Below are 25,364 nucleotides of genomic sequence, written 5' to 3' on the forward strand. Positions count from 1 at the left end.
CTGGTTAGCCTTTGCAAGCTGCTGCTGGGTGTTGATCAACTAATCCTCGAGAACCTCGATAGTGTTCTCCCTGGTTCCCACTAGCTCCTCAAGCTATTGGATCTCATTCGACAATTGTTCCACCTGTAGGTCTTTTTCCACCATCTCAGTGGACAAGTCAACCACAAGTTCCTCTCTGTTATCCAAAGTGATCTTGGTAGCCTCCAATAATGCCATTAGATGGGACATCGCCTCTCCACACATCACTTGCAGATGATACAGGGCATTCATGCACCGCACCGTCAAGTGAGCAGTCTGACCTGGGTAGATAGCCCAGATGTCCTTGGCATGCTCCACTCAGTCCTTCCACATTGGGTCGTCCTCCTTCTCCGTGGGGAACAAGCCAATGGGGTGAGTGGACAACTCCAAGGGGTGGAATCCGCAGAATGTGGTCAGTCCGTGAAGAGCAATCGCCTCGATAGTATCCTCAGCCCGGTATCCAAAAGACTCGGAGTCCAGCGAACGCCAGTCTGACTGTAGGGGATGAGGCTCCAGGGTCATCCTCACCCTACAGCGGGACACTCGGTGCTTCTCGAACAACTGCGCCGCGTACTGGGGAGGCGTCGTGTAACCAGCTCCCTATAGTACCTCCCACAAAATACAGGGAAAACCCTCTCGTGCAAGCCTGTCAGTGTGGGACTATGCATTCCCTTCATCCGAGGATCCGTGAGAAGTCATCTGTGTACGGTTAAGCGTAAGTAAAAGAAAAAAATAATTATAAAAAAAGAAAAGGGATCACAACTCAGCCTCTCTATAACTACGACAATGGTACTGGGGTACTTAGTTTGTCATCATTTTGTACTAAAGTTCTTACCCAATTATCCATTAGTTTAATTAAGGATGCATGCATGCTCGTCCTGAACGACCTCACATCAACGTAGAGGGAATAGGGAGGAACTCCCATCCCTTATAGTAGCCGGTAGGGCTTACTCATATAGCCACATAGCTACCCCTCTATTATCCTAAGGCTTCACGTCCTAGGTCTATCCTTATCGTCCCGACGATCTATCCAACACTTGTTTCTAACCAGTTTTACTTTGAAAAAGGATGGTATTTATAGTTTATTGATACCTCTGTGGTGGTACGAGCTCCGATACCAGCTGTGGTGGAACCGTCCGAATTATTCCAACTTAAGTGCCTATGTCTCGCCTTAGAGGCTGGACCACACTTAAATGGGAATAACCCGTCAATCCCTCGGATCTAGTCCAACAAGGCCACTGATAGGATCAAGTACCACAGTCTCACTCGATGGTGAGTCACAGAGCAAATACAATAAAGCATAAAACCATACATTAAGGAGTATTAAACTTATTATATCATCATCGGAGTTTTAACAAAAGTAGTCATCATTGTTCGAAGTGCAGCGGAATAAAACTAACGGTAAATAAACGGAGAAATGGGGAAGCCTATCCCATCACTCCTCATGCTCCTCCTCAGCCGAGGCAAGGTCCCACTCGACAGTCCAACCCGGTGCCAAGATGAACGGCCAAGTCACTCCAGCAACCATGTCCTCCAGAGAACCTGTAAAATTATGCCACAAGCAAGGCTGAGTATACTAATACTCAGCTAGGCTTACCCGGTGTGAGGAGTCTACTCCTCTACCTCTAGACATGTAGCTGTTCGGCTGAGGGGTTTGGTTGCCAAAAGCACTAGCTGAGTTTATAAATCAAGTTTTAGCTTTGTCAAGTTTTAGTGTGACTCTCTTAAGACTAAATGTATACCTATCTAATCATACATGGTATCAAACATTTAGCAATCAACAATTTTTGCCAAGTCATCTCATTTCCACTTGTTACTCAATGTAGCAACATGGATCAAGCAGTCTCATTAGCTGCGAGAAGCAGACGATTCGAATCGTGTTTTTAAACCTTGCAAGGTAAACCTAAACACACGACATGGCGAGGCACTCCGTCCCCACACACATCAACCGTCCCCATCGATTCCCTGCAAACAGATCAGGGCTCACCGCCTTGGCGTACAATGCCTCACTAACCCCGACTGTCGTCGTGTAGTGACCGCACTTGTACCCACCATAACCGGAATGGGAGACCACGTCTCAGGTCACGTGAGTGGTAAAGTCTGCGTGCAGGTTCACTCAGGTACTAGGCTTACCGATTTACCATATTTCTCGGCAGGTGCTTAGTACGTTCAAACGCTTGACACACGGTACCACACCTTAATCCTTATTCCAATTTCCGTCTCGTAGACAACGCATCCCCATGGACCGTTGTCCACAGACCATCATCAGTATGATATATAAATCGATACAACCAATTCCTGACCTCACGCGAGTGCTAGAAAAATCACTCGACTTCTACCGAGATCCCTAATTAGCAAAGAAGCTACTCAACCTAGCATACTAGTATTCATCTCAATAGGATTCCTGAGATCATGCAACTAGGGTTTCAAACAACTCCAACACTTAAGTGCACATTCAATCCTACAATCATTAAGTGTAGTAAAATAGCATAATAAACAGGTTATGCATAAAACCGGGGCTTGCCTTCCAAAGCTGGGGCAGGCAGATCCTCTGGGGTAAGCTCTGGTGCTGGATCCGGGGCTACCTCCTGAGCAACTCCTTGCCCGGCACGAGGACGTACTCTCCGTCAGCGAGGTTGCAATCTATAGAATGCAATGAATAAGAATATGTATGCTATGATTATGCAGGATGTAATAATCATCATGCTAAGTGAAAGAAAACTAAGTTAGTTAGTAACTTAGGGTTTCTTGGTTATACGTGGCTCTTAGTGGTTTATGCTTATCAACTTTAGGTTTGGGTTTTGCCTAGGGATAAGCATAGTGGATTGAAGCTTGGATTTCCCTTAGATGTTTTAGTAGGCATTTAAGGGGTTTTGCTGGTTGGGTTATGATGACATTAATCTCCATTATTAATTTCCCTTTTTCCTTTTCTATTTATGAATTCTAGTGTGGGTTTGAACTACATCAGTGGTTTAACTTTTTCCAAAAATTCTATAAAAATTACAGGAGGTCACTATTTGTTATTGTAGTTTGCCCTATAAATTTGAGGTCCAAATTAAATAGAGTATGCCCTGGACAAAAATAACAAAAGTTGGGGCAAAGGGGTCACTTTGCACTACAACTCTTAACTAGCGGTGGGTTTTGTCCTAAGAGTCATTTTTGCTGGTATCCAAAAGTAATAACATGCCTCTGTGCCAAAAATCACAGAAGGACATTTAGTGGTTATTTAGTTGTGATTTTCTAAAGTTTAATGTTAAAAAGGCACTTACTACTATCTTGTTATTTGAAAATTGTCAAACAACAGATTTCATATTTTTCCTATGTTCTTAACCACAAAACTTTAGTTACCTCAAGGTTTAGGGTGTTTTTCCCTTGGGGTTATTTTTAGGGTTTTTCTAGGTTTTCCTTGTTTTCCTAAAATAAAAGGTATCTCATTTATTCTATACTAAACAAGGGTATAATAGATTTTTCTAGTGAACTATACTGAATAAGTAAACTAACAAAAATGTGGGTGTTCACTCGTTCTTATTCTAAATTACCTTTAATATTTTCTCTAACTTTAGGCTAAAAATGATTTAAATGGTAAACTCTACCTTAATGGGGTGTACAGAAGGGTTTATTATTTTTAAACATGTTAGGAAGTGACCAAGTACTTCTCTAAATTTTCTTAACCCCAGTCAAATAGTGTAGCTATTTTTCCTTATTTCTTTTAGCTTTTGACTAGTTAATCATTTAAATCAAAACTTTAAAGTTTTCTGTAACACTTAGGGGCTTTATATTTTTCCTAAGTAGTTTGTATTATTTAGGATCTGGCAAAATTGGTTTGACTTGATTTGGGTAAACCAAACTGAAGTTATGAATTTTTCAAATTTTGTTTGGATTTAAATCAGAATATTTTAAAAGGTTTCTTGGAAAACTACTTTGCATCGGAGACCCTGGGTTCTTTCTAAATCAACCCGCTCATTTCTACCCCTGCGCTACTATTCCCCTGAGTCACTGACAGCGCACAAAACCCCCTGGCCTTTCTTTCTTCTTCCCCGAGGTCCCTCCCCTTATGCAAAAAGTACCCGCGGAAAGGAAAAGGGCGGCGCGGCTTACCGGTGGTGAGAGAGGTCCGGCGAGGGGCGGGGTTGGCTTCGGGAGGTCCTGGCTGTCACAGCGAGGTACGGCTTAACGGCGGTGGTGGCCGGAATCGACCGGTCCACGTGCGCAGGCGGGTGATCCCGTCGGCGGCGGGTGTTCCGGCTGAACCACAGCGATCTAGTTCAATTGAACGGCATGATGAGCTCCACGGGATGACGTAGAGGCTATGTGCGCAAGGAATCGAAAAATGGTGCAGAGACTTACCCGGTCTACGTTCACCGGTGGTCGGGTGAAGTCCGGCGACCGTGGACTGGCTTCTCCGGCGAGGAAAAGTCCGATTCCTTGCTCGGGGAGCTTCACCGAGGCATGCACGGTCTCTTCCGAGGGTCGGGCGTGGCTGGGAAGGGCTCTGCAGGCCGGTCTGCGGTGGCGGGGGATCGGGTGGCCGCGGGCACGCCATTTGCAGGGCAAACGCCGGTGGTCTCTGGCTCCGGTGAGGTCGAGCGTGCGCGGAGGAGTACGGTCGATGCCTAAGGAGGCTTTATAGGCGCGGGCACGAGCAGGGGAGACGGGCGTGGCTCGGCGCGGCGTGGGGCGCGCGTGGTCGGGCGCGGGCGTGCTCTGGCGCGCTCAGAGCGCGTCGAACACGTGGAAGTGTTCTTCTGCCCGTGTTCAACAGCTCGCCGAGATCGCAAGCGTGCGAATCTTGGCAAAAATCCGGCGCAGGCCTCCTCCTAGCACCTAGGGTTGTCTCTTATATGTGAGTCCCCATGGCAGATATGCCCTAGGTAGGGAGATTTGCGGACGCCAAATCAGGCTTGTCCCTCTGCCCACCTCGCGACAAAAGCCATGCCAACTCTTGTCAAACGTCTTGGGCTCGGTTTCAAACTTTTTTAGTGGGTGCCTTAGGTGGTATGACACATTTTTGGTATACAATTCAAGTGGTTTTGGTGCCATCTACCAAGTGAACACGGTGGATGTTTAGATTAGGTTTAAAATTTGACTTAGAAGGAATTAGAGAGCTCTAGTGCTCTCTCCACTTAAGGAATGGATTTGGGGTTTTTAAGGGATCTTTTTGCAATGTTTCCCCTCTATATTTTGTAGATTATAATGTTACTTAAACTTTGGCTAAGGGTTAACTCATGATTTTCACATTTGCTTAACCTTTCCCCCCCCCTTTACCAGGGTTTTGGGAGTTAAGGCTCAAGAAGGGTCTAGGGTTTATTCTTCTCTTGCCCAAGGTGATAATTGCATAAATGCTTGGGTAATGCTTTTGGTCATTAACATTCTTGGTTAATACATGGTTCCCAAGGTTTTATGCTCTTCTTCTCAAGTCTCTCCCACATGTGATCAATTCATTAGTGCATATATGTGCCATGGCCATGGTAACACCTGGGGTGTTGCAACCAGCCCCCGCAAATTCCCGACAATAGAGGAGGGTGGCGCGGTGGAGATTCTCCCAAGTGCGGCAAGGATTACCAGCCACCCCGAGGAAGAAATCTAATGCGAGAAGGTGCCTTACAAAAAGGGAAATTAGACAAATTAGTTTGAAGGCCCCATACCTGGAATTAAGGTGATAGGAGCCATGCTTCAGCAATGGTGAAGTCTTACGACGGCGGACGATTTCCACGTGGAATGCCGCCCTGCCCTCGACTGATTCAAATGCGCCGGCACCACGCGCAGACTCCCCGCATACCAATGAAGCGCCACCGATGTAACCCCAGCCCGAATCGAAGCCTCTCTCGCCGGTCGACGGTGGCGGCTCCAAACTCCCCCCGGCAATCTTGTGGCTACCTAGGAATTCACAACAGAGGGCGAGAGGGTCGCGGTGTGGGGCTTTATATCCGCGGCCAGATCATAATCCCTAAACCGTAGTCGGCGCTGGCGGGTTAGGTTGTTGGGATTATGTGGAGGAGTTGTTGCGCATCGGCAGGGGAAGGATTTTGACCTCCACGAGTTCAGCTAGAAGACCCCGGGAGCTGGGCCCCATGGCAAAGAGAGAGCCTAGATTGGCAGACATCATTAAAAGCTAAGCACAGCCCGCATGTAAATGAAAGGGACGGAGGGGAAAGGCTGGCACCTGGGCCCCCTCAGTCAGCGCAGCAACTCAAATCTTCCCCCCTTTTTTCCATGGGAGTGGGCGTACGGGGTGAAGCTAGGCCGAGGTCAGATGGGCTAGGTTTAGCCTAGGAGTAGAGCTGGATTCTTCTTTTCTATTTCCATTTTTTCTTCTCTTTTATGCTTTCTTATTCTGTTTCAATTCTTTCACTTTCAAATTTGAATCCCCTAAGTTTAAATTCCAAAATCAATTCCCCCAATCAGTGCATAATATAATAAACTCCAGCATGACGCATTATTTCTTTTATTTAATATATTTGTTAGTAGTCAATTTGACCCCATGATTTAAGTATGCAAAAATGAGGGTAACAAACAAGTAATAAAATAAGCCTTTTATAATTTCCAATTCTTATACATTTTATAAATCTAATTATTTGGGTATTACAGTTAACCGGTGTGAGGAAACTACTCCTCTACCTCTAGACCATGAAGATGTTTGGCTGAGAGGTTTGGTTTGCCAAAAGCACTAGCTGAGTTTAAATCAAGTTTTAGCTTTTCAAGTTCTATAATATTCTTTAAACTAAGTTTGCTCCTTTTTTAAGCATACATTGTAACAAACAATTATTTCAAACAACACTTCTTCTTGGGTAACCCTCATTTCACTTCTTAATCGATGCAGTATAATGGGTCAAGCAGTCTAATTAGCTGTGAGAAGTAGACGATTCGAATCACGTTTTTAACCTTGCAAGGTTAACCTAAACACACGACATGTTAGGGCACTCCGTCCACACACATGTCAACTGTCCCCATCGATTCCCTGGCAATAGAACGGGGCTCACAGCCTTGGCATACAACGCTCCATAGACCCCGGCTGCTGTCGTGCAATGATTGCACTTGTACCCACCTTAGCTAGCATGCGAGACTCCATCTCAGGTCCAATGAGGAGGAAAGTGTGCGGGTAGGTTCAATCAGGTAATAGGCTTATCGGTTACCATATTTTCCAACATGTGTTTAGTACATTCAAACACTTGACTCATGTAGCCACACATTAATCCTTATGTCCATTCCCGTCTTATAGAAAAAGCATCCACCCAGGATCTGCGTCTATAGACCATCATAGTGTAACGCCCTAAAAATTATACCATGTTTATAATCTAAATACGGTGTGTCCTGTGTATGATCGGAGGCCGTAGATGTATAGATCTCGTCGAGATGATTTCGATCAATTACTAGTTTGCCTTGTTTGGAGTCCGGATGAGCCTTTTCGAGTGTCAGTTGATCTGAGTCATTGGATATTAGGATTGTGGAAGTTTTCTTCTATTGATAGCTCCCTAACCCTAGCAGCCACGTCCTCCCACCCCTAGCAGCCATCACCCTTTTGTGCCTTGCCCCAAGAGAAGAGAGGAAGAACAAGGGAGAGAAGAGAGGGGAGATGACAACATACCGTCACCCATCGTCGTCGTTCCTCTCCAAGAATTGGTTGGATTTCCTTTCATCTCTCTCTTTTCTCCACTTGATGAATGCTTTCCCTTGTTTTGGATGAGTTTTAGGCCCTGCAATTAGCCTTTCTTGGTTGGATTAGATGGGGGATTAGATTTTGATCTCGATCTTAGTCTCTGCAGAGTGGCAGATTCGATAGTTTCTGTTCATGCCAGTTTTCTGTGGTCTTAGTGGCCTCAAAAAAATAAAAAGCCTATCTATGAGTCGTATATAATTTGTAGATATTTCTATGGCCGCAAACAACACCTCAATCGGACATCAGATCAGAGAGTAATTGAAGTTTGATTTTAATAGTTTTTCAGTCTCATAATTCTGTGCAGAATTTGTTCTCCAAAGATTTAGGCAATTCTATCAATAGAATTAAAATTTGAGTTAGTGTTAGATGTTGTAGATAATTTCATAAGCTTTCCAGATTGATAAAGAGTGTATTCATATGATTTTTGAAACTCCAGTTATGTTTGTTTTACAGTGGTTGTACCTGTTTGCCTAGCAAATCGAGCAGGTCTGTTCACTGGTGGGTTTTATCTATTAAATGACCGAATTGGCTCTTCCAACTATGGAGACTTTTGTAGGGGATAAAAGTCCTTACTGCTAGCAAAATTTCATAATTGTTCGTTGAGTAGTTTGGGAGATATCGAACTTTGAAGTTAACTATGCTGCTATCTGAAACAGATTCAACATGTTATTTTGTCAGATGTTTAAGAACTTATAGATGGCAAATTTTAATTATCCATCGCAAACCGAAGTTGTAGAGTGTTTTGTGTAGATGCTTCCAGATATTTTGTTTCATAGCATCGCTATAATAATTTTAAAGATACAAAAATTAACAAGCAGCACTGCTGATGTTGGTAGATGGTAGGGAGCAGTGGTTGTTCACGTCATTGTTGGGGTTGTGCGTAGGAGCGGTGTTGATTATTGACAAATGCTATGCGAATGTTTGTACTAAGTTTAAATCCAACAACAAGTGGTGGGGCTCCGGATTGTACCTAGTGCCATTCCGAATTCCCGGCGAAGGCAAGTAAAATGCAATGGTGGTTTGCTATCGCTTGATTCGTATCTTATTCCCTGTCATTCAATATTCATAAGTATTGCATGTGTTAAACATGGAATTCTACGTTGAAGTTTTATTTGATCGAAAGTATTGATGGTATATGTTAATAATGTTGATGAACATGATATAACAATGGTATATGTGGTTGACTCACGTCTTTGAGTAGGTTGAAGTTTCTATTATGAAGCATGTTAAATGTAGTGAAGTGTTGTTGCCATGTCATGCACATTGCATCATCCATCTTGTATCTTGAAGTTATGTCGTGATCTTATGGTCCGACCATACCGTTACATTTAGCATCGTACGTTGCCCGGGGAGGGGTACAATGTCGCTTCGTATCCTTAGAGGTATGAAAGCAGAAGTCATCCTTGCATTTGCAGTCATTTGCACTCATGAGGTATATATGAAGTGTGACATTGCTATGTTACTATTGTGGTTTCTACTTTCGAGTGTATTGTACGTTGTATTAGTGTTGCACCTTCATAATAAGAAGGTTGTTGTTGGGGGCCTTCCTCTTTTTGATAGTAGACACGGCCCGATCTTCCGTGAGATACGATAACTTGATTGAGTGGAGATCTCGACGTTGATGATCCAAGGCTCCGAGCGAACGGTTCCTCGCAATCACTACACCATGGCTCCGTTGGATATCACCCGTGACACACGAATGACCTCGCCACGAAGGCTTATCCCTGCAAGCTCAATCAAGAACACAAGCAAGAACAAGAAAGAAACGCAACCAAAATTGTATTGATTACGAGATGGGGTCTCACAAACCGATGACGGCGATACTGTTCGATGACAGAATTGATCTAAGCAAAACCAAAACCTAAATGTGGCGGCGGCTGCTGAATAAATAGAGTATTAGGGCATGCGTGACCCCTGGACTCGCCACTAATTGGCTCCGACGCGATAGACGGCCCAACAGACGGTGTCGCAACACCAAAACAGAATCTGAATGCTGATTTGTTTCGACGATTCCCGTTGACTCCGGATGAATTTTAGGGTGGAACTAGATGGGTTGGTTAGATAATCTCGTTATCTTTCCAACCATATCCAGTCCGTCGCAATCGGAGTCCGGATGCATCTTGGGCATCCATTTTAGTGCAGACTGGTCCTGGAACCCGAGATGGAGTCGCAGCCGAGTCGGACTTGATCTCCTTCCTGTTGTGGCCGCCCTTGCTGCTCCTCCTCAACAACTTGGCCTTTCCCAAGTCCTTTCTGGTCCTCTCCAAGGTACCTAATCATTAAAACATCCATGGCCCCAAGCGTAAGCTCTGAAACACAATTGACTAGGGTAGAACGTACCTGGAGATTTAGCTGTCGTGCACAAGATCGTGTTATCGGTCCATTCATTGTATGTATAGAAGTGATGTCCTCATCATCCTCCTCCTCTTGAATTGGAGTCGTCCTCGACTCGATCTCATCTTCGTCACCCATATATGGCTTCAAATCTGAAATGTTAAAGGTGGAACTAACCCGAAAATCTGGAGGCAACTCAGGTGGTAATCCAGGGGATATCTCAGAGGGAAACACATCCATATACTCTTGCAAAAGGTTAGCAATAGCCGGTGACAAAGCAATAGATGTATCATCAATGGAATAGAAAACATTTTTGCACACTAGGGCATAGCAAAGTCCAATAGAGGCATGTAACTCATCAAGATCAGATTTAGTGGCTAGCAAAGTAGGAGTGTTTAACTTAATAGGTTGCTGATTTTCAGAGTTCAAAACACCTTTTTGCTTAGCATTAGTCTTTTTCTCATGTTCAAAGTGGACAATTTCAGTGGGAGTCATAGGAAGCAACACAATTTTCTTTCCCTTATGCATGAAAGTATATTTATTAGATCTACCATGGTGACTAGCATCAGTATCAAACTCCCAAGGACGTCCCAGTAAAAGAGAGCAAGCATCCATACTCACCACATCGAAATCAGCAAAGTCATGGTAAGAGCCAATAGAAAAATGCACCCTTGTTGTTTTTGTTACCTTGAACTTACCGTTGTTGTTAAACCATTGAATGTGATAAGGGTGGGGATGCTGTCGTGTGGTCAAGCCAAGCTTCTTGACCAACTCAACGTTCACCAAGTTGTTTCAGCTACCACCGTCAATGATGGTATGTACACGACAGTCCTTGACGATGAGGAACATGTTGAAGAGGTTGTGGCGCTGTCTGTTGTCGTCATCACTAGCTGTGGCACTCAAAGCTCGTTGCACAATCAAGGCCTTATAGGTCTCGATCGCTGTTGTACCAAGAACCTCTTCATCACCATCATAAGTCTCTGCAATGTTAGCTCCAATAGTATCTTCATCTTCAACATCAGAAGCACTAACATACCCACCATCACTAGTAGCAATGTATGCCCGTTTGCTAGGGCAATCTCGCTGAATATGGCCAAGTCCCTGGCAGTGGTGGCACTTGATGTCGGAGGAGCGGCCTGTGGAAGAGGTGGTCGTAGCAGGTTTTGGTGCAACACCCGAAGGCACCAAGGACTTGCTATTGTCGTGTCCCTGTGATGCCGAAGGTGCGGTGCTGCGTGTGCCGCTGGTGGAGGAAGATGTGGATGTCCGTACGCCCGAAGAGGTTGACGCGTTGGCTAGCGTCGGTGGTTGGTGTGGCGCGAAAGTGCTGCTCCTCCGCTGTTGATGACCCTGCAATTCTTTTTCTGCCAACATAGAAAGATGGAACAAGCGTTGTATAGAATGATATTCTTTATAATCAACAATATCCTGAATCTCCCGCCTCAATCCCTCATAAAACCTAACCATTTGATCCTCCGGATCCTCAACTACCCCACATCGTAGCATACCTTTCTGAAGCTCTTGGTAGTATTCCTGTACCGACATGTCTCCCTGATCTAAGCGTTGCAATTTTTTTGAAGATCACGTCTATAAGAAGGGGGAACAAAGCGAGCTCACATCTCCTCTTTTAACGCATTCCATGTTTGTGGTGCAGCATGTGTGTTAACAAGTTCATTCCACCAAATGATAGCAAAATCTCTAAATTCACTAGTGGCTTGTCTAACCCTATGCTGCTCAGGAACAAGATGGGAATTAAATTTTTGTTCTACCATCATCTCCCAGTCTAAGTAAGCTTCAACATCATAAGAACCCATAAACGGTGGAATAGAGAACTTAATCTTAGCAAATGGATCATGGTCTGGTTGAGGATTATGATGACGACGTCTACCATTACCTCCCATACCTTGTCGATTACGTGCGAGGCGTTGTGGCAGCGGTGCATAAACATTGTCGTCATCGTCGTCGTCGTCCACAGGAGAGTGAGATGGGGCTGGAATTGGTGGTGGGGAACGAGCCTCCAGTACGTCCATGCGTGTAACAAGTTCATCAACTCGTCGATCAAGCTGCTCATAGGATGTCGAGGCAGAGTCCTGGTATTTTTTAAAAGCTTCAGTCATTGCGCGCATCATCTCCTTCAATTCCATTTGAGAGACACACTCATCGTCGTTAAGTTTAGGCCCCTTGTCCTTGTCCATTTGATTCTTTGGTCCTGTCATTGTTAGCACAAAACAGAGACAAAAGGCAACAAACAATGTGAACCCTACAACTATCTCTCAGGGTGGTGGTGAAGGTGGTGGAATACAAATTATGAAGCGTCTTACCCCGCTCTTACAACGTTCTTACCAGCACTGCAGGTGGCAAACGGTGGCCGGTGTGACTGTCCGACGAGCGTGGGTGTGATTGCAAAAGAGTACCTGTTCTGCTCGAGAGAAAATTGGAGGTATGGAAAGGCTGACTAAATATATATATGTGGCACACAAGTCAGTAACAGATAGCAATGCTGAATAAGTGTTCCAAGTACTCATCCTAGTTGCTGGCCTAAAAAATGTAATAGAACAGTTGGACCAAAGCACAAGAAAGGAGGTACAAGTATCTAGTGGGAATGGCAGTTCTGTAAATAGGGCAGATTTTTCAGCACTAGTAGAAATCAAAGGCGCGTTTCAAAAGGAGTACCATCAAAAGAGCTCGAAATATTCTGAATTTTTTACCACTGATCCAAAAACACAAATGATGGAAGCACACAAAATTTCACTTGAAACAGAGTTGTATTGTGGCCTAGAGAAATTCACAAAGGATCTCTAAAATTCTTGAAAACACTTAAACAATTTTTTTAATTATCTTCCCGATTTTTTTGAATTTTTTGACTGAACCAAATAGGCCGTAAAAATTTGCTCAAACGGAATTTGAGCTCAAACGGAGCACCGAGCGAAAAGTTATGCTCGTTTTATGGAAGGTACCTCAAGTTATGGTTTTCAAAGGCACAAATCAGTAGGAAACGAATCGACGACTATGGAGCATAGGGTCAGTTTTAGAGATAGGATTTTTTCTGGATATGGTCGGTTTAGATATAGGATCTGTTTTGTGGATATGGTCGGTTTTAGAGATAGGATATGTTTTGTGGATATTGTCGGTTGTAGAGATAGGATCTATTTTGTGAATAGGATCGGTTGTAGAGATAGGATCTGTTTTGTGGATAGGGTCGGTTGTAGAGATAGGATCTGTTTTGTAGATAGGGTCAGTTTTGTAGGATGGAAGAGGATGGATACAATCAAACTGAACCAAAACAAATCTAATCCAGCAACCAAACTCAACTAGAACACGAACTCAGAACTGCGGACTCTAAAACTGAATTGTGCAAAGGCTAAGGCGATGGTTTTAGGTCGGAATAAACTGATCGTAATTTTTTTTGGCTTTTTGTGGACTATGGGACGAAACAAAACTAATATAAAGGTAGAATTATACCTCATGGGCAACCTGGAAATTTGATACCAATTGATAGTAGACACGACCCGATCTTCCGTAAGATACGATAACTTGATTGAGTGGAGATCTCGACGTTGATGATCCAAGGCTCCGAGCGAACGGTTCCTCGCAATCACTACACCACGGCTCCGTTGGTTATCACCTGTGACACACGAATGACCTCCCCACGATGCAAGCGCAATCAAGAACACAAGCAAGAACAGGAAAGAAACGCAACCAAAATTGTATTGATCTCGATGTTAGTCTCTGCAGAGTGGCAGATTCGATAGTTTCTGTTCATGCCAGTTTTCCGTGGTCTTAGTGGCCTCAAAAAAATAAAAAGCCTATCTATGAGTCGTATATAATTTGTAGATATCTATGGCCACAAACAACACCTCAATCGGACATCAGATCAGAGAGTAATTGAAGTTTGATTATAATAGTTTTTCAGTCTCATAATTCTGTGCAGAATTTGTTCTCTAAAGATTTAGGCAATTCTATCAATAGAATTAAAATTTGAGTTAGTGATAGATGTTGTAGATAATTTTATAAGCTTTCCCGATTGATAAAGAGTGTATTCATATGATTTTTGAAACTCCAGTTATGTTTGTTTTACAGTGGCTCTACCTATTTGCCTAGCAAACCGAGCAGGTCTGTTCACTGGTGGGTTTTATCTATTAAATGACCGAATTGGATCTTCCAACTATGGAGACTTTTGTAGGGGATAAAAGTCCTTACTGCTAGCAAAATTTCATAATTGTTCGTTGAGTAGTTTGGGAGATATCGAACTTTGAAGTTAACTATGCTGCTATCTGAAACAGATTCAACATGTTATTTTGTCAGATGTTTAAGAACTTATAGATGGCAAATTTTAATTATCCATCACATATCGAAGTTGTAGAGTGTTTTGTGTAGATGCTTCCAGATATTTTGTTTCATAGCACCGCTATAATAATTTTAAAGATACAAAAATTAACAAGCAGCACTGCTGATGTTGGTAGGTGGTAGGGAGCAGTGGTTGTTCACGTCATTGTTGGGGTTGTGCGTAGGAGCGGTGTTGATTATTGACAAATGCTATGCGAATGTTTGTACTAAGTTTAAAGCCAACAACAAGTGGTGGGGCTCCGGATTGTACCTAGTGCCATTCCGAATTCCCGGCGAAGGCAAGTAAAATGCAATGGTGGTTTGCTATCGCTTGATTCGTATCTTATTCCCTGTCATTCAGTATTCATAAGTATTGCATGTGTTAAACATGGAATTCTACGTTGAAGTTTTATTTGATCGAAAGTATTGATGGTATATGTTAATAATGTTGATGAACATGATATAAGAATGGTATATGTGGTTGACTCACGTCTTTGAGTAGGTTGAAGTTTCTATTATGAAGCATGTTAAATGTAGTGAAGTGTTGTTGCCATGTCATGCATCATCCATCTTGTATCTTGAAGTTATGTCGTGATCTTATGGTCCGACCATACCGTTACATTTAGCATCGTACGTTGCCCGGGGAGGGGTACAATGTCGCTTCGTATCCTTAGAGGTATGAAAGCAGAAGTCAATCCTTGCATTTGCAGTCATTTGCACTCATGAGGTATATATGAAGTGTGACATTGCTATGTTACTATTGTGGTTTCTACTTGCGAGTGTATTGTACGTTGTATTAGTGTTGCACCTTCATAATAAGAAGGTTGTTGTTGGGGGCCTTCCTCTTTTTGATAGTAGACACGGCCCGATCTTCCGTGAGATACGATAACTTGATTGAGTGGAGATCTCGACGTTGATGATCCAAGGCTCCGAGCGAACGGTTCCTCGCAATCACTACACCACGGCTCCGTTGGATATCACCCGTGACACACGAATGACCTCGCCACGAAGGCTTATCCCTGCAAGCGCAATCAAGAACACAAGCAAGAACAGGAAAGAAATGCAACCAAAATTGTATTGATTACGAGATGGGGTCTCACAAACCGATGACGACGATACTGTTCGATGACAAAATTGATCTAAGCAAAACCCAAACCTAAATGTGGCGGCGGCTGCTGAATAAATAGAGTATTAGGGCATGCGTGACCCCTGGACTCGCCCCTAATGGGCTCCGACGCGATACACGGCCCAACAGACGGTGTCGCAACACTAAAACAGAATCTGAACACTGACTTGTTTCGACGATTCCCGTTGACTCCTGATGAATTTTATGGTGGAACCAGATGGGTTGGTTAGATAATCTCGTTATCTTTCCAACCATATCCAGTCCGTCGCAATCGGAGTCCGGATGCATCTTGGGCGTCCATTTTAGTGCAGACTGGTCCTGGAACCCGAGATGGAGTCGCAGCCGAGTCGGACTTGATCTCCTTCCTGTTGTGGCCGCCCTTGCTGCTCCTCCTCAACACCTTGGCCTTTCCCAAGTCCTTGCTGGTCCTCTCCATGGTACCTAATCATTAAAACATCCATGGCCCCAAGCGTAAGCTCTGAAACACAATTGACTAGGGTAGAATGTACCTGGAGATTTAGCTGTCGTGCACGAGATCGTGTTATGGGTCCATTCATTGTATGTATAGAAGTGATGTCCTCATCACTTCTGAAGGTCCTAAAAAACATGACTCACTATATGTTTTCAGTATGACATGGCACTACTACAGATCATGCTATATGAGACGGTTAATTTTTAGTTATTAAGACGCTTATGAAGTGTCCAATTTTGATGGAGTCGCAAAAGATGTCCCACATTTAAGATGGTTATAAACCGTCTTAAAAGATATTATATAAGATAGTTTTTAATTTATAACCGTCTGAAAAAGGTATTTGTTTAAGTCATTTTGTCCAATAAACCGTCTAAAAAAGGTATTTGTTTAAGTCATTTCGTCCGATAAACCGTCTTGAATTAGGTTTTTTTTAAGACACTGCTTCTAAGAATCATAGAGAATACAAACATTAAAAGTCATAAAGTATTTATCAAAGCGTCTCGAATATCCTACAATAATAGACGATTACAATAGGAAAACCATCTTATTTAGGTGACTAATAATAGACGTTTTAGAAACCGTCTTATTTAAGAGACTGATATTAGACATTTTGGTAACTGTCTTATTAAAATTTAAACGAAATGACTTACATGGCAGTACATTCTTCAATTTATAATCATTTTTTCAGATATCATGTTATAATAATTTGAAAGAGAAATATACATACACATATATTGAACAACATTATAATTAATATAATATAAATAAGTACCATTCAATATATCATAAGCATTGTCAAATAACGCATACATAAGTGTACTCTAAATCTAAACTAAAATACAATTGTTTGCACTAATGTTAAGCCTAATTTTATATGAATTAAAGTCTCCACACTTTTGCGACCATCAAATTTGAATTATATTCTATGTTTTCCTGTACAACAAATAGGAGAAAACTAGACATAGCAAAAAGCTCCAAGCAGCACGTGGATGGTCTCAAAGCTGCCTTGTGCTTCTTCCTGTTCTTGATGACTCCTACACGCCCGGTGTTCCTCCCGCCAGTCACCATGACCACGTTGCCGACGTCAAACTTGATGATCCTTGCCTATATATTGTACACCCCATGTACCTCTATATTCAATCTACTATACCCCAAGCCAGATCTACTTCCAATGGTGATCAAACAGAAGATGTTAATAATAAATAGACCCATCCTGAAATATAATGTTTTTGAGTTGCTCTACGTCAAACTATCCTAAATTTGGCAAATTTATAGAGAAGAATAATATTTACAATAATAGATGAACATCATTTTCAACTCATACATTTATGAAATATATTTTTATAGTTGATCTCCTCAATGCCACTAATACTTAATACTCTTTTCTATGAACTTGGTCAAACTTAATGTAGTTACTTAGGACAAACTCAAATCGATTACATTTTAGGACAGTGGTAGTACCCAACTAGCCTTTAACACGATATAGTTTATCTTTGAGTAATCATTGTCAGATGTCCAGAAAATTGACAACTCCATTAGAATTGTAAAAACAATCCGGGATTGTAAACCTTAAGCTTTTAAATCTGCTTAAGGAGAAGTCAAAGGTGTACTTAGTTCAGCAGAATTAGAATTGTCAAGAAGCTACCTGACGTGTTGCCACAGCCTCAATGAAGGCACAGCCAAGATCCAAGTTATCATTGATTAGCGTGTGAATAAGTTGCTCGATAGTTTAACTGCCGCTCATAAGGTTCTGAATGAGATTCCGAAGATTAGAATATAGTGCAACACGAAGAGGTTCCTATAGCAGAGAAAGAGAGAAATACAATTATTAGTTGTATTCAACAGATACAAAATGTTAGGGGTTAATAGAATCAACAAGCAGGTATAGCACTGCATCAACAGCACAAAGGCCTCAAGCAGAAATACCTTGCAAGTAACATGTGCCAGACTTCCGGCTAATGTTCTAACCATCAAATGTGCGGATCGAGTTATCGTATTGTTATCAGACTCTAGTGCATAATCCTTCAAGAAATATGTGTCAACAGTATCATCACACTAACATCTTAAACCAAAGAAGGTAAGAAAGTAACCTTCAGAATAAGTTCTTTTGTAGTTCGGCTTGCTATGGTCACACTTCTTTGAATAACAGGGAGTATTATCTCCCTGTTAGCCTTATCCAAAGCCAAATCCATAATTCTAGATAAAGCAAGTAATTTATCAGCAACAAAAGAAGTTCAGATTAAATAAGAAATGAAATATAACAAATTCCTTTCAGAAACTTGGAGGCATACTTGCTATATTGCAGTTGTGGACCAAGGGAGCCGAGCTTTGGATTTATTTTGAAACATATCTCTTCACGTGGAATAGCCGCCATAAGCTACATATCACAAATGAAAACAAATCATATAACATAATCTAGTTGTTTAGATAAATAATAGTAGTTAAAACATTAAGTTAACCTGGTTAACAGAAAATGGAGATGGTGATGTTGATTGTGTTTGTGCTGGCGAAACCTGGGTCAACGAGGGCACTTGCTCAGGCATCATCAGAGCAACTTTGTCATCTTCTACCGTGTTGTTTGTAGGTAGACAGACAGGAGCAGCATACTGCAAAGAAAATATATTCCAACTATAATGGCAGAAGAGTGTACCACATATTCGATACAGAAGTTCAAAGCCAACCTGATTAAGTATATTTGGAAGGCTCATAGCTCGGGATGTGATATTGATCTCAGGTTGTTGTTCCATATGAGTTAGTGAAGGGATGGTCCCTGAAGGGACTTCTGCAACCACAGAGGTTTGAGATGCAGTAACATCTTTATTTGAAAAATCTGGATTTCCCTCGACTTCGCGTAGACGATCTTTGAGCAGGGAAGTTGGTTTCACATCCTTTATGTCAACAGTAAGGTTCTTAAAATAGCACCTGAAATCCCAAAAGAACATTTAGCATGGCCATGGGTAGCTAGGGCAGATACAAAGTCAATAAAGAAACTATCAAAAAAGGAATGTTGAGGACCTCAATATCAAATTTTAGATTCATCTTGAGGTTTGGAAGATTATAAATTTCAGCAAGTAGACTTAGAATTCCCATGGTCCAGGGATTTGGAGGTCGATATGCGATACTTGACTGGCAAGGTTCAAGGACTGCAGAGCAGCCAATGGTCATGACTCATGATGCACCCAAGTTAATAATTGGATTTTCTTTGAGCTAGTTTAATCATATTGTAATCTTTGGAGAAATATTTTACAAAAAAAGTTAGCAGGAATGGACACCTTTGAAGTGAATGGTATGACCGCAATCATCAATCCTTTCTCATATGCCTGAAGAAAAAATTCTCCAAAGATTATGAGCAGACAAATTGAATCGATTGAAGTGAATTGTACACCTCAGGAAGCACATAAATTTTACCAAAAAACACAGGTGAAACAGAAATATCATATTAAATAATATAGAGCAATACTAAATAAAGGATCTAGACAGCCTAAGGGAGCTTTTGGAACTCCAAGTCTCCAACTACCAATGAGTTTAATGCAGAGAAGCAGTACCTCCACGATAAGAGATTTTGGATCAATCTCCTTAGCCCTTAGTGCCTGATTCCTACCAATGGTGAACTTTCCCAACCAATTGCCTAGGTTTTTTAGCAAGTAGCGCTCCTCGGAACTAGATTTGATAAGGTCTGATCTTAACAAGACCTGCAGCAAAAGTATCCAAGTTTAAACAAAATGGCTAGCAAAAAATAAAAACAGGGCAGACGAATTGGAGAGAACAAAAACCTTGCAGTTCTCATATGTGGCTTTCAGTATTTCCTTGTTCAAGGATTTTGAGTTTACTTTATCAAAGAACTTCAGATACAGATCATGGAAATTTGGTTCAATGCTTGCCCTGTTAAGATGAGCAGTGATTTGTATACCTCAGCATTGTCAGACAAATCTATACAAAATCAGTAATTAAGCTGAGCAGGGAGATGAACGTCGCGAAGGAACTCCGCGAGCAGAGCGCGGCGCTGAAGCACACGCGGCCCTGGCGAGCTGGGCACCGGCGCTGGAGAGCTGAGCACCGCAGCGCGCAGCGAGGAAGAAATAGAGGGAGGGAGAGAAACAGCTGGGCGCGAGCAGCTCCATGGACGGCTGAAGGCGAGCAGGACGCAGCCAACAGAGGAGTTCGGCGCGCAGGAGCAGAGAACCGCTCGGCTGGGAGCGCTGGAGCAGCAGGGCGATTGCCGCGGCATGGAAGAGCAAGAAGAAGCGACCGGCGCAGAGGGACACGACCAGCACCATGGGGGCGAGCCGAGGGGGCACCGAGCGGAGGAAGAACGATCTGCGTAGGGGAGGAAGAAGCTCCACAGCTTGGAGACTCAGGGGGCTGGGGCGAGTTCGCTAGGGAGCAGAGGGGCTGGGACGCGGCACTGGAAGGAGACTGGAGCACGCGCGCAGGGAACCGGCTAGGGGATGAAGAGGAGCAGTGCGCCATGGGGATGGAGAGGGACTCGGCAGGGCGCGTCCCGAGCAGAGGGATGAGCACACAGGAGCTCGACGAGCAGAAGCCGGCGGCCTGGAGAAGAGAAGCGGCGCTAGAGAGAGATGGAGGGAGAGAGAAACCAGGGCGGTGGAGAGCTCGGCAAACTCCATGGCGAGCAGAGAAATACGCAGGCAGAGGGAGCAGGCCGCGCGGCAAGAGAAGAGGCGCTCGCCAGGGAGCTCTGCGATTCCCTGGAGAAGAAGACTGCTGAAATTGGGAACGCGCGATCGGAGGAAGAAGACGCGATGGGGATAAGAAGCAGCCTTCAGCGGTGGGGAAAAAATGTTGAAGGCATAGTTTGGAAACTCTAATTTTCCATGAGATTTTTATTTTCTTAAGAAAAATTAGTTTATTTTCTCAAGAAAAAATAGAAATCTTTTGGGAAAATGTGGTTCCCAAACTAGCCCGAAGAGAGGGCGGCTGGATTTTTCCACGGACGAGCGGTGGCTGGAGATGAAGACGTGAGTGACTGAAAAATCTGAAAGCGCGTGACTGAAAAATCTAGAACGGCTGAGCGGCAAGAGAGATATTTTCCAATTTTAATTTCTTTTTCTTTCTCTCTTTTTTACCAAAAATCACAGGTATTTTGAATCGGGATTTTTAGTGATGATTAAAGAGTCGACACGTAATATGGCTATACCTTTTATTTTTCCAAATCATGAAGCAGAGAGTCAGAAGAATAACAGCTTAGACGGTTCTGTCCGAATATCGTTTGGACAATTTTCGTGACTATTCCGGCCACGATGTAAACAGACCAAATTGCAACGAGTTCGGCTTCGGTATTTTAATCTGCTCTGCGTGATTAGCCGAAACCAGATCCGCTAATGCATACGCGATTTCGTCGTCAAAACAGCGTGCTGAAGGATAAATTGAATCATATCCTCGCGCACGATTTCACTCAGACGACGCACGATTCGAATTATTTTGCACTGAGTATTTTAGTCGTCGAGTTCAGATAAATTTAGTCACGATAGAAATCATCAGAGTGGGTCGAACTTCCGAATTTCGTATGTGCGCGAGCGATGAGTTTAAATAATCACCGGACCACCGATTTTCGAAACAGCTATGTTCCGAACATCACGAAAATTTAGGAAGAGCCCAGATAGATGAAAATAAAAACAATGTCGAACTCGTGACAAATGAAACAGATGCGATATTGCAATCGCGATAGGCAAAGATAATTGAAATTTAGCATTTGTTTTATCCACTGATTACGTGCTTAAATCCGTACTCGTTGTCGAGCGGAATATAAACACCTGGGGTGTTACAACGTATCCCTATTTTACTCTACCCGTGGGAGACAATTTGAAGTCACCGAGTTTTTAAAGTTTGACAATATAAATGTAAAAGTACTAATATATTCAACATAGGATAGGTATAGCTTACTAAAGCCCTTGATGCGTGAATGATAGGAATTAAAGCAAAATATATGTTGTGTGACATTAATGATCGAATCACATGTGGGTCTATTTTACCATCTGTAACAAGTTACAAAGATAAGTTTTACATTTTATATATATCATGAAACTAAGCTGGATTTACTATTTAGTACATTTTTTCACAATACGTCTTTTTGAAATATGATACGAAGATGGTTTCATATCTAGAAGTGTATAATATACTCACTAACATTTAAAATAATCCATATAGTCTAGATGACTAATAATATCTTTATTTAAGATGGTTTCATATACACAAGTGTCTAATAAGCTAACCAAAATATAAGACAATTCTTGCAATCTTAATGACTCAAAAGGTATATTCATTTGAGACGGTTTTCAATAACAATCTGTCTTAAATCAATAAGAGACATTTCTTACGATGTAACTGTCTCAAAACACTTCTTTATTAAAGACGGATCTCCAATAAACCGTCTTATCTTACTCATCACCATATGATAAAAGGCGCTTCTATAAAATACATTGATATCTGTCTTAAAATGTGCGTCTTAAATAAGCATATCTCTAGTAGTGTGGATTATTATAGGGGGCTTCGGCTTTGGATGAATGTCTTCTCTCATGACAGGGTGAAGATGTAGCCCGAAGGTGATAAGAATGGATGACGAAGCTATAGCCGAAGAGCTTCGGCTTGATGTAATGACGAAGACCAAGTATGATGATGACCGAAAAGGGACAAAGACTACTCAGACCTTAATGATTCGTGTTATGATTATAGATGCATGTTAGGGGCATAAATGTACTTTTACTCGGGCTGTGTCTTGTGCCTATAAATAGATGAAAAGTAGCACTGTACTGTTCACTCTGATTTGTAATCACTCTCTCGCGTTTTCACCTTTGAGCAAGCCGAAGGTATCAATGTAATGTTAATACTGTTAATATTCATATATGTTCTATGGAATGGAAACATAAATGAAATAATGAGATGCAATTACTGTCTTTATCCTTTCGCATTCCTATTCACATATTAAATGATGAAGGTATGTCCTTCTTGACATTCATTTGATGAGCATTATACCCATGTGAAGATAATGCTTCAGAAGACGAAGGTCTGTAATAATTAACAATTGTGTTGCCTTGTTCTTAACCTACAACATTTGAGAACAAGTGACCAACATTGGCGCCCACCTCCAGTGAACTAAGATGACCACCTTCGTCAAGCATCCACCTTCGCCATGGCGCCGAAGAAGACAACAACGCTAGGGGCTGCCCTGCAACCACTCCCTGCGAGAAGCTAGGAGCCAAAAGTGAATGGCTACTAGCCCAACACCTCAAGAGGAGGAGCTGGACCAGGAGATCAGGGACTTGGAGGCTATTCACCAACAAGTGCAAAGGAAGAGGGAAAATATGCTTCGGCTCGCTGACCTTCAGAGAAAGATCGACGAAGCTGCTAAAGAAATGCGTCACCTTACTCAAGATGACCAAGACCAAAGGCCCCAACACAGGGAGCTTCGTCAAGAAAGCCCAATCAATGATGATGAATGGTATGATGACTTTCATCATGGTAACTTTGCTTTTGATGATGCTTCTCCTATAACAATAGAGTTGCAGGCTGCCCCGTGGCCACCATCTTACAAGCCACCTCAGCTCCCCATCTACGATGGGCACTCAGATCTGAAGCAGTTCCTGATGAGCTACGAAGCAACCATATCCTCATATGGGGGCAACACTGCCATCATGGCGAAGTCCTTCGTCATGGCAGTCAGAAGGGTGGCTCGAACATGGTATTCTTCTCTTCGGCTAGGGACAATTACGTTGTGGCAGAAGTAAAGGACATGCTAGTCACTAGCTTCTAGGATTTCCAGATGAAGCCAGTCACTGCCCAAGCTCTGTTCCAATGCACGCAGGACCATGAGGAGTACCTGCAGGCGTACGTCCGAAGGTTCTTGCGACTAAGAGCTCAGGCGCCTACAGTGCCCATTGAGATTGTCATTGAAGCCATGATCAAGGGGCTCAGACCAGGACCAACGGCACAATATTTTGCAAGGAAATCACTGCAAACCTTAGATAAGCTTCTCTAGAAAATGGATGAGTACATCAGAGCCGACAATGACTTTCGGCAAAGAAGAGAAGAAGCCTACAGATACTCCGAGATGACCAGGGGCTTCAGAGGAAGACTCCACCCTAGGCATGTTAGGTCGATCCATAATCCTAGCTCAAGCGACGACAGGGGGAATCATACCCAAGGGCAACAACACAGCTCTCAACCATCAGGGGCACAACAAAGTTCTTTCAGGCCACCAGCTCCAAGGGGCAGAGGGGGGAGAAGCTTCGGAGGAAGATATGGTAATTAGCCCAGGAGACTGTTCAGTCTATTCTACGGTGAAGATAAACAACATACCACAAGGACGTGCTAAGTCACGATCCAGAAGTAGATGGAAATCGCTGAAGCCAAAGCATGGCAGAACCCGCCGAAACAGGTCTTGCATACTGCTTCGTGCTACTCTCCGTATATGCAGAGTATGTGGGCAATCAACAGCCTACGTCTTTCGTTGCTTCCGCATGTCACTCCCAAGCTTCCTGGGCTAAGTTGCCACCACCGCCACCGCTGCCGCCTGCCCCAGTTCATAATTAACAGCCAGAAGGGCATCGTCAGGCTCAGCAACAGCACGACCTTCAGGAGGAGTCTGAAGCTCGCACAGTCAACAACACTGTGTCCGAATCGAGGCATATCTACTTAAGGTGGCACAACGTTTCGGCCAAAGAGTGTCTTGATCCAATGTATTTTTACTCTTTTTTTCCTTTACATTTTATTTTAAAAAGACAATACAAGAAGGTTTAACCTTCAGTTTGATGTAATAAGCCAGTGGTTACACCATCGAGTGTAACAAAAATGGATCAAGAAGCTCCAAAGTCGTTCCTAAGGGAATGCAGAGTAAGTTACGAAGCTCCAAAGTCGTTCCTAAGGGAATGCAGAGCAAAAATACCACCTAAGTAAAAGGTGAAGAAGCTCCAAAGTCGTTCCTAAGGGAATGCAGAGTAAGTTACGAAGCTCCAAAGTCGTTCCTAAGGGAATACAGAGCAAAAATACCACCTAAGTAAAAGGTGAAGAAGCTCCAAAGTCGTTCCTAAGGGGATGCAGAGCTTAAATACCACCTAAGTCAAAGGTGAAGAAGCTCCAAAGTTGTTTCTAAGGGGATGCAGAGCTTAGCTCCAATGTCGTTCCTAAGGGAATGCAGAGCTGAAAAACCACCTAAGTAAAAGGTGAAGAGACTCCAAAGTCATCCCCAAGGAGATGCAGAGTCTGGGTGTGTACTCGTGTGGGTTTTTATCTTCGGCATAAACATCATTTGCATCATACCATCATATCATATCGCATAACATCATATCATACATCATTTTGCATCAATAAAAAGCCGTGGAGAAGAAGGAAAATTGCTCCTTCGAAAATACTATGAAAGAATGTGTTGTAGCACAAAATATGCCTTCGGCAGATATATTTTTACACAGGAGAGG

General features: G+C 42.9%; 1 protein-coding gene and 1 long non-coding RNA gene across 2 annotated transcripts; both read right to left on the reverse strand.

The window, feature by feature from the left end:
* Positions 1 to 17,620: 17,620 nt before the first annotated feature.
* Positions 17,621 to 18,875, reverse strand: LOC103628374 (CCR4-NOT transcription complex subunit 1). Its single transcript, XM_008648586.3, has 6 exons — positions 18,615 to 18,875; positions 18,393 to 18,539; positions 18,225 to 18,310; positions 18,024 to 18,129; positions 17,860 to 17,955; positions 17,621 to 17,731 (listed from the first exon to the last, which is right to left on the reverse strand). Exons 1-6 carry the CDS (start codon positions 18,873 to 18,875, stop codon positions 17,663 to 17,665), a joined length of 765 nt encoding a protein of 254 aa, XP_008646808.2. The 3' UTR covers positions 17,621 to 17,662.
* Positions 18,876 to 19,198: 323 nt separating this feature from the next.
* On the reverse strand, positions 19,199 to 20,704 carry LOC103626771 (uncharacterized). Its single transcript, XR_553132.3, has 3 exons — positions 19,707 to 20,704; positions 19,479 to 19,625; positions 19,199 to 19,253 (listed from the first exon to the last, which is right to left on the reverse strand). It is a non-coding gene; the product is annotated as an uncharacterized lncRNA (long non-coding RNA).
* Between the last annotated feature and the right edge of the window lie 4,660 nt (positions 20,705 to 25,364).

The sequence above is a fragment of the Zea mays genome, chromosome 5, assembly GCF_902167145.1.
Source record: "Zea mays cultivar B73 chromosome 5, Zm-B73-REFERENCE-NAM-5.0, whole genome shotgun sequence".
Lineage (NCBI taxonomy): Eukaryota > Viridiplantae > Streptophyta > Magnoliopsida > Poales > Poaceae > Zea > Zea mays.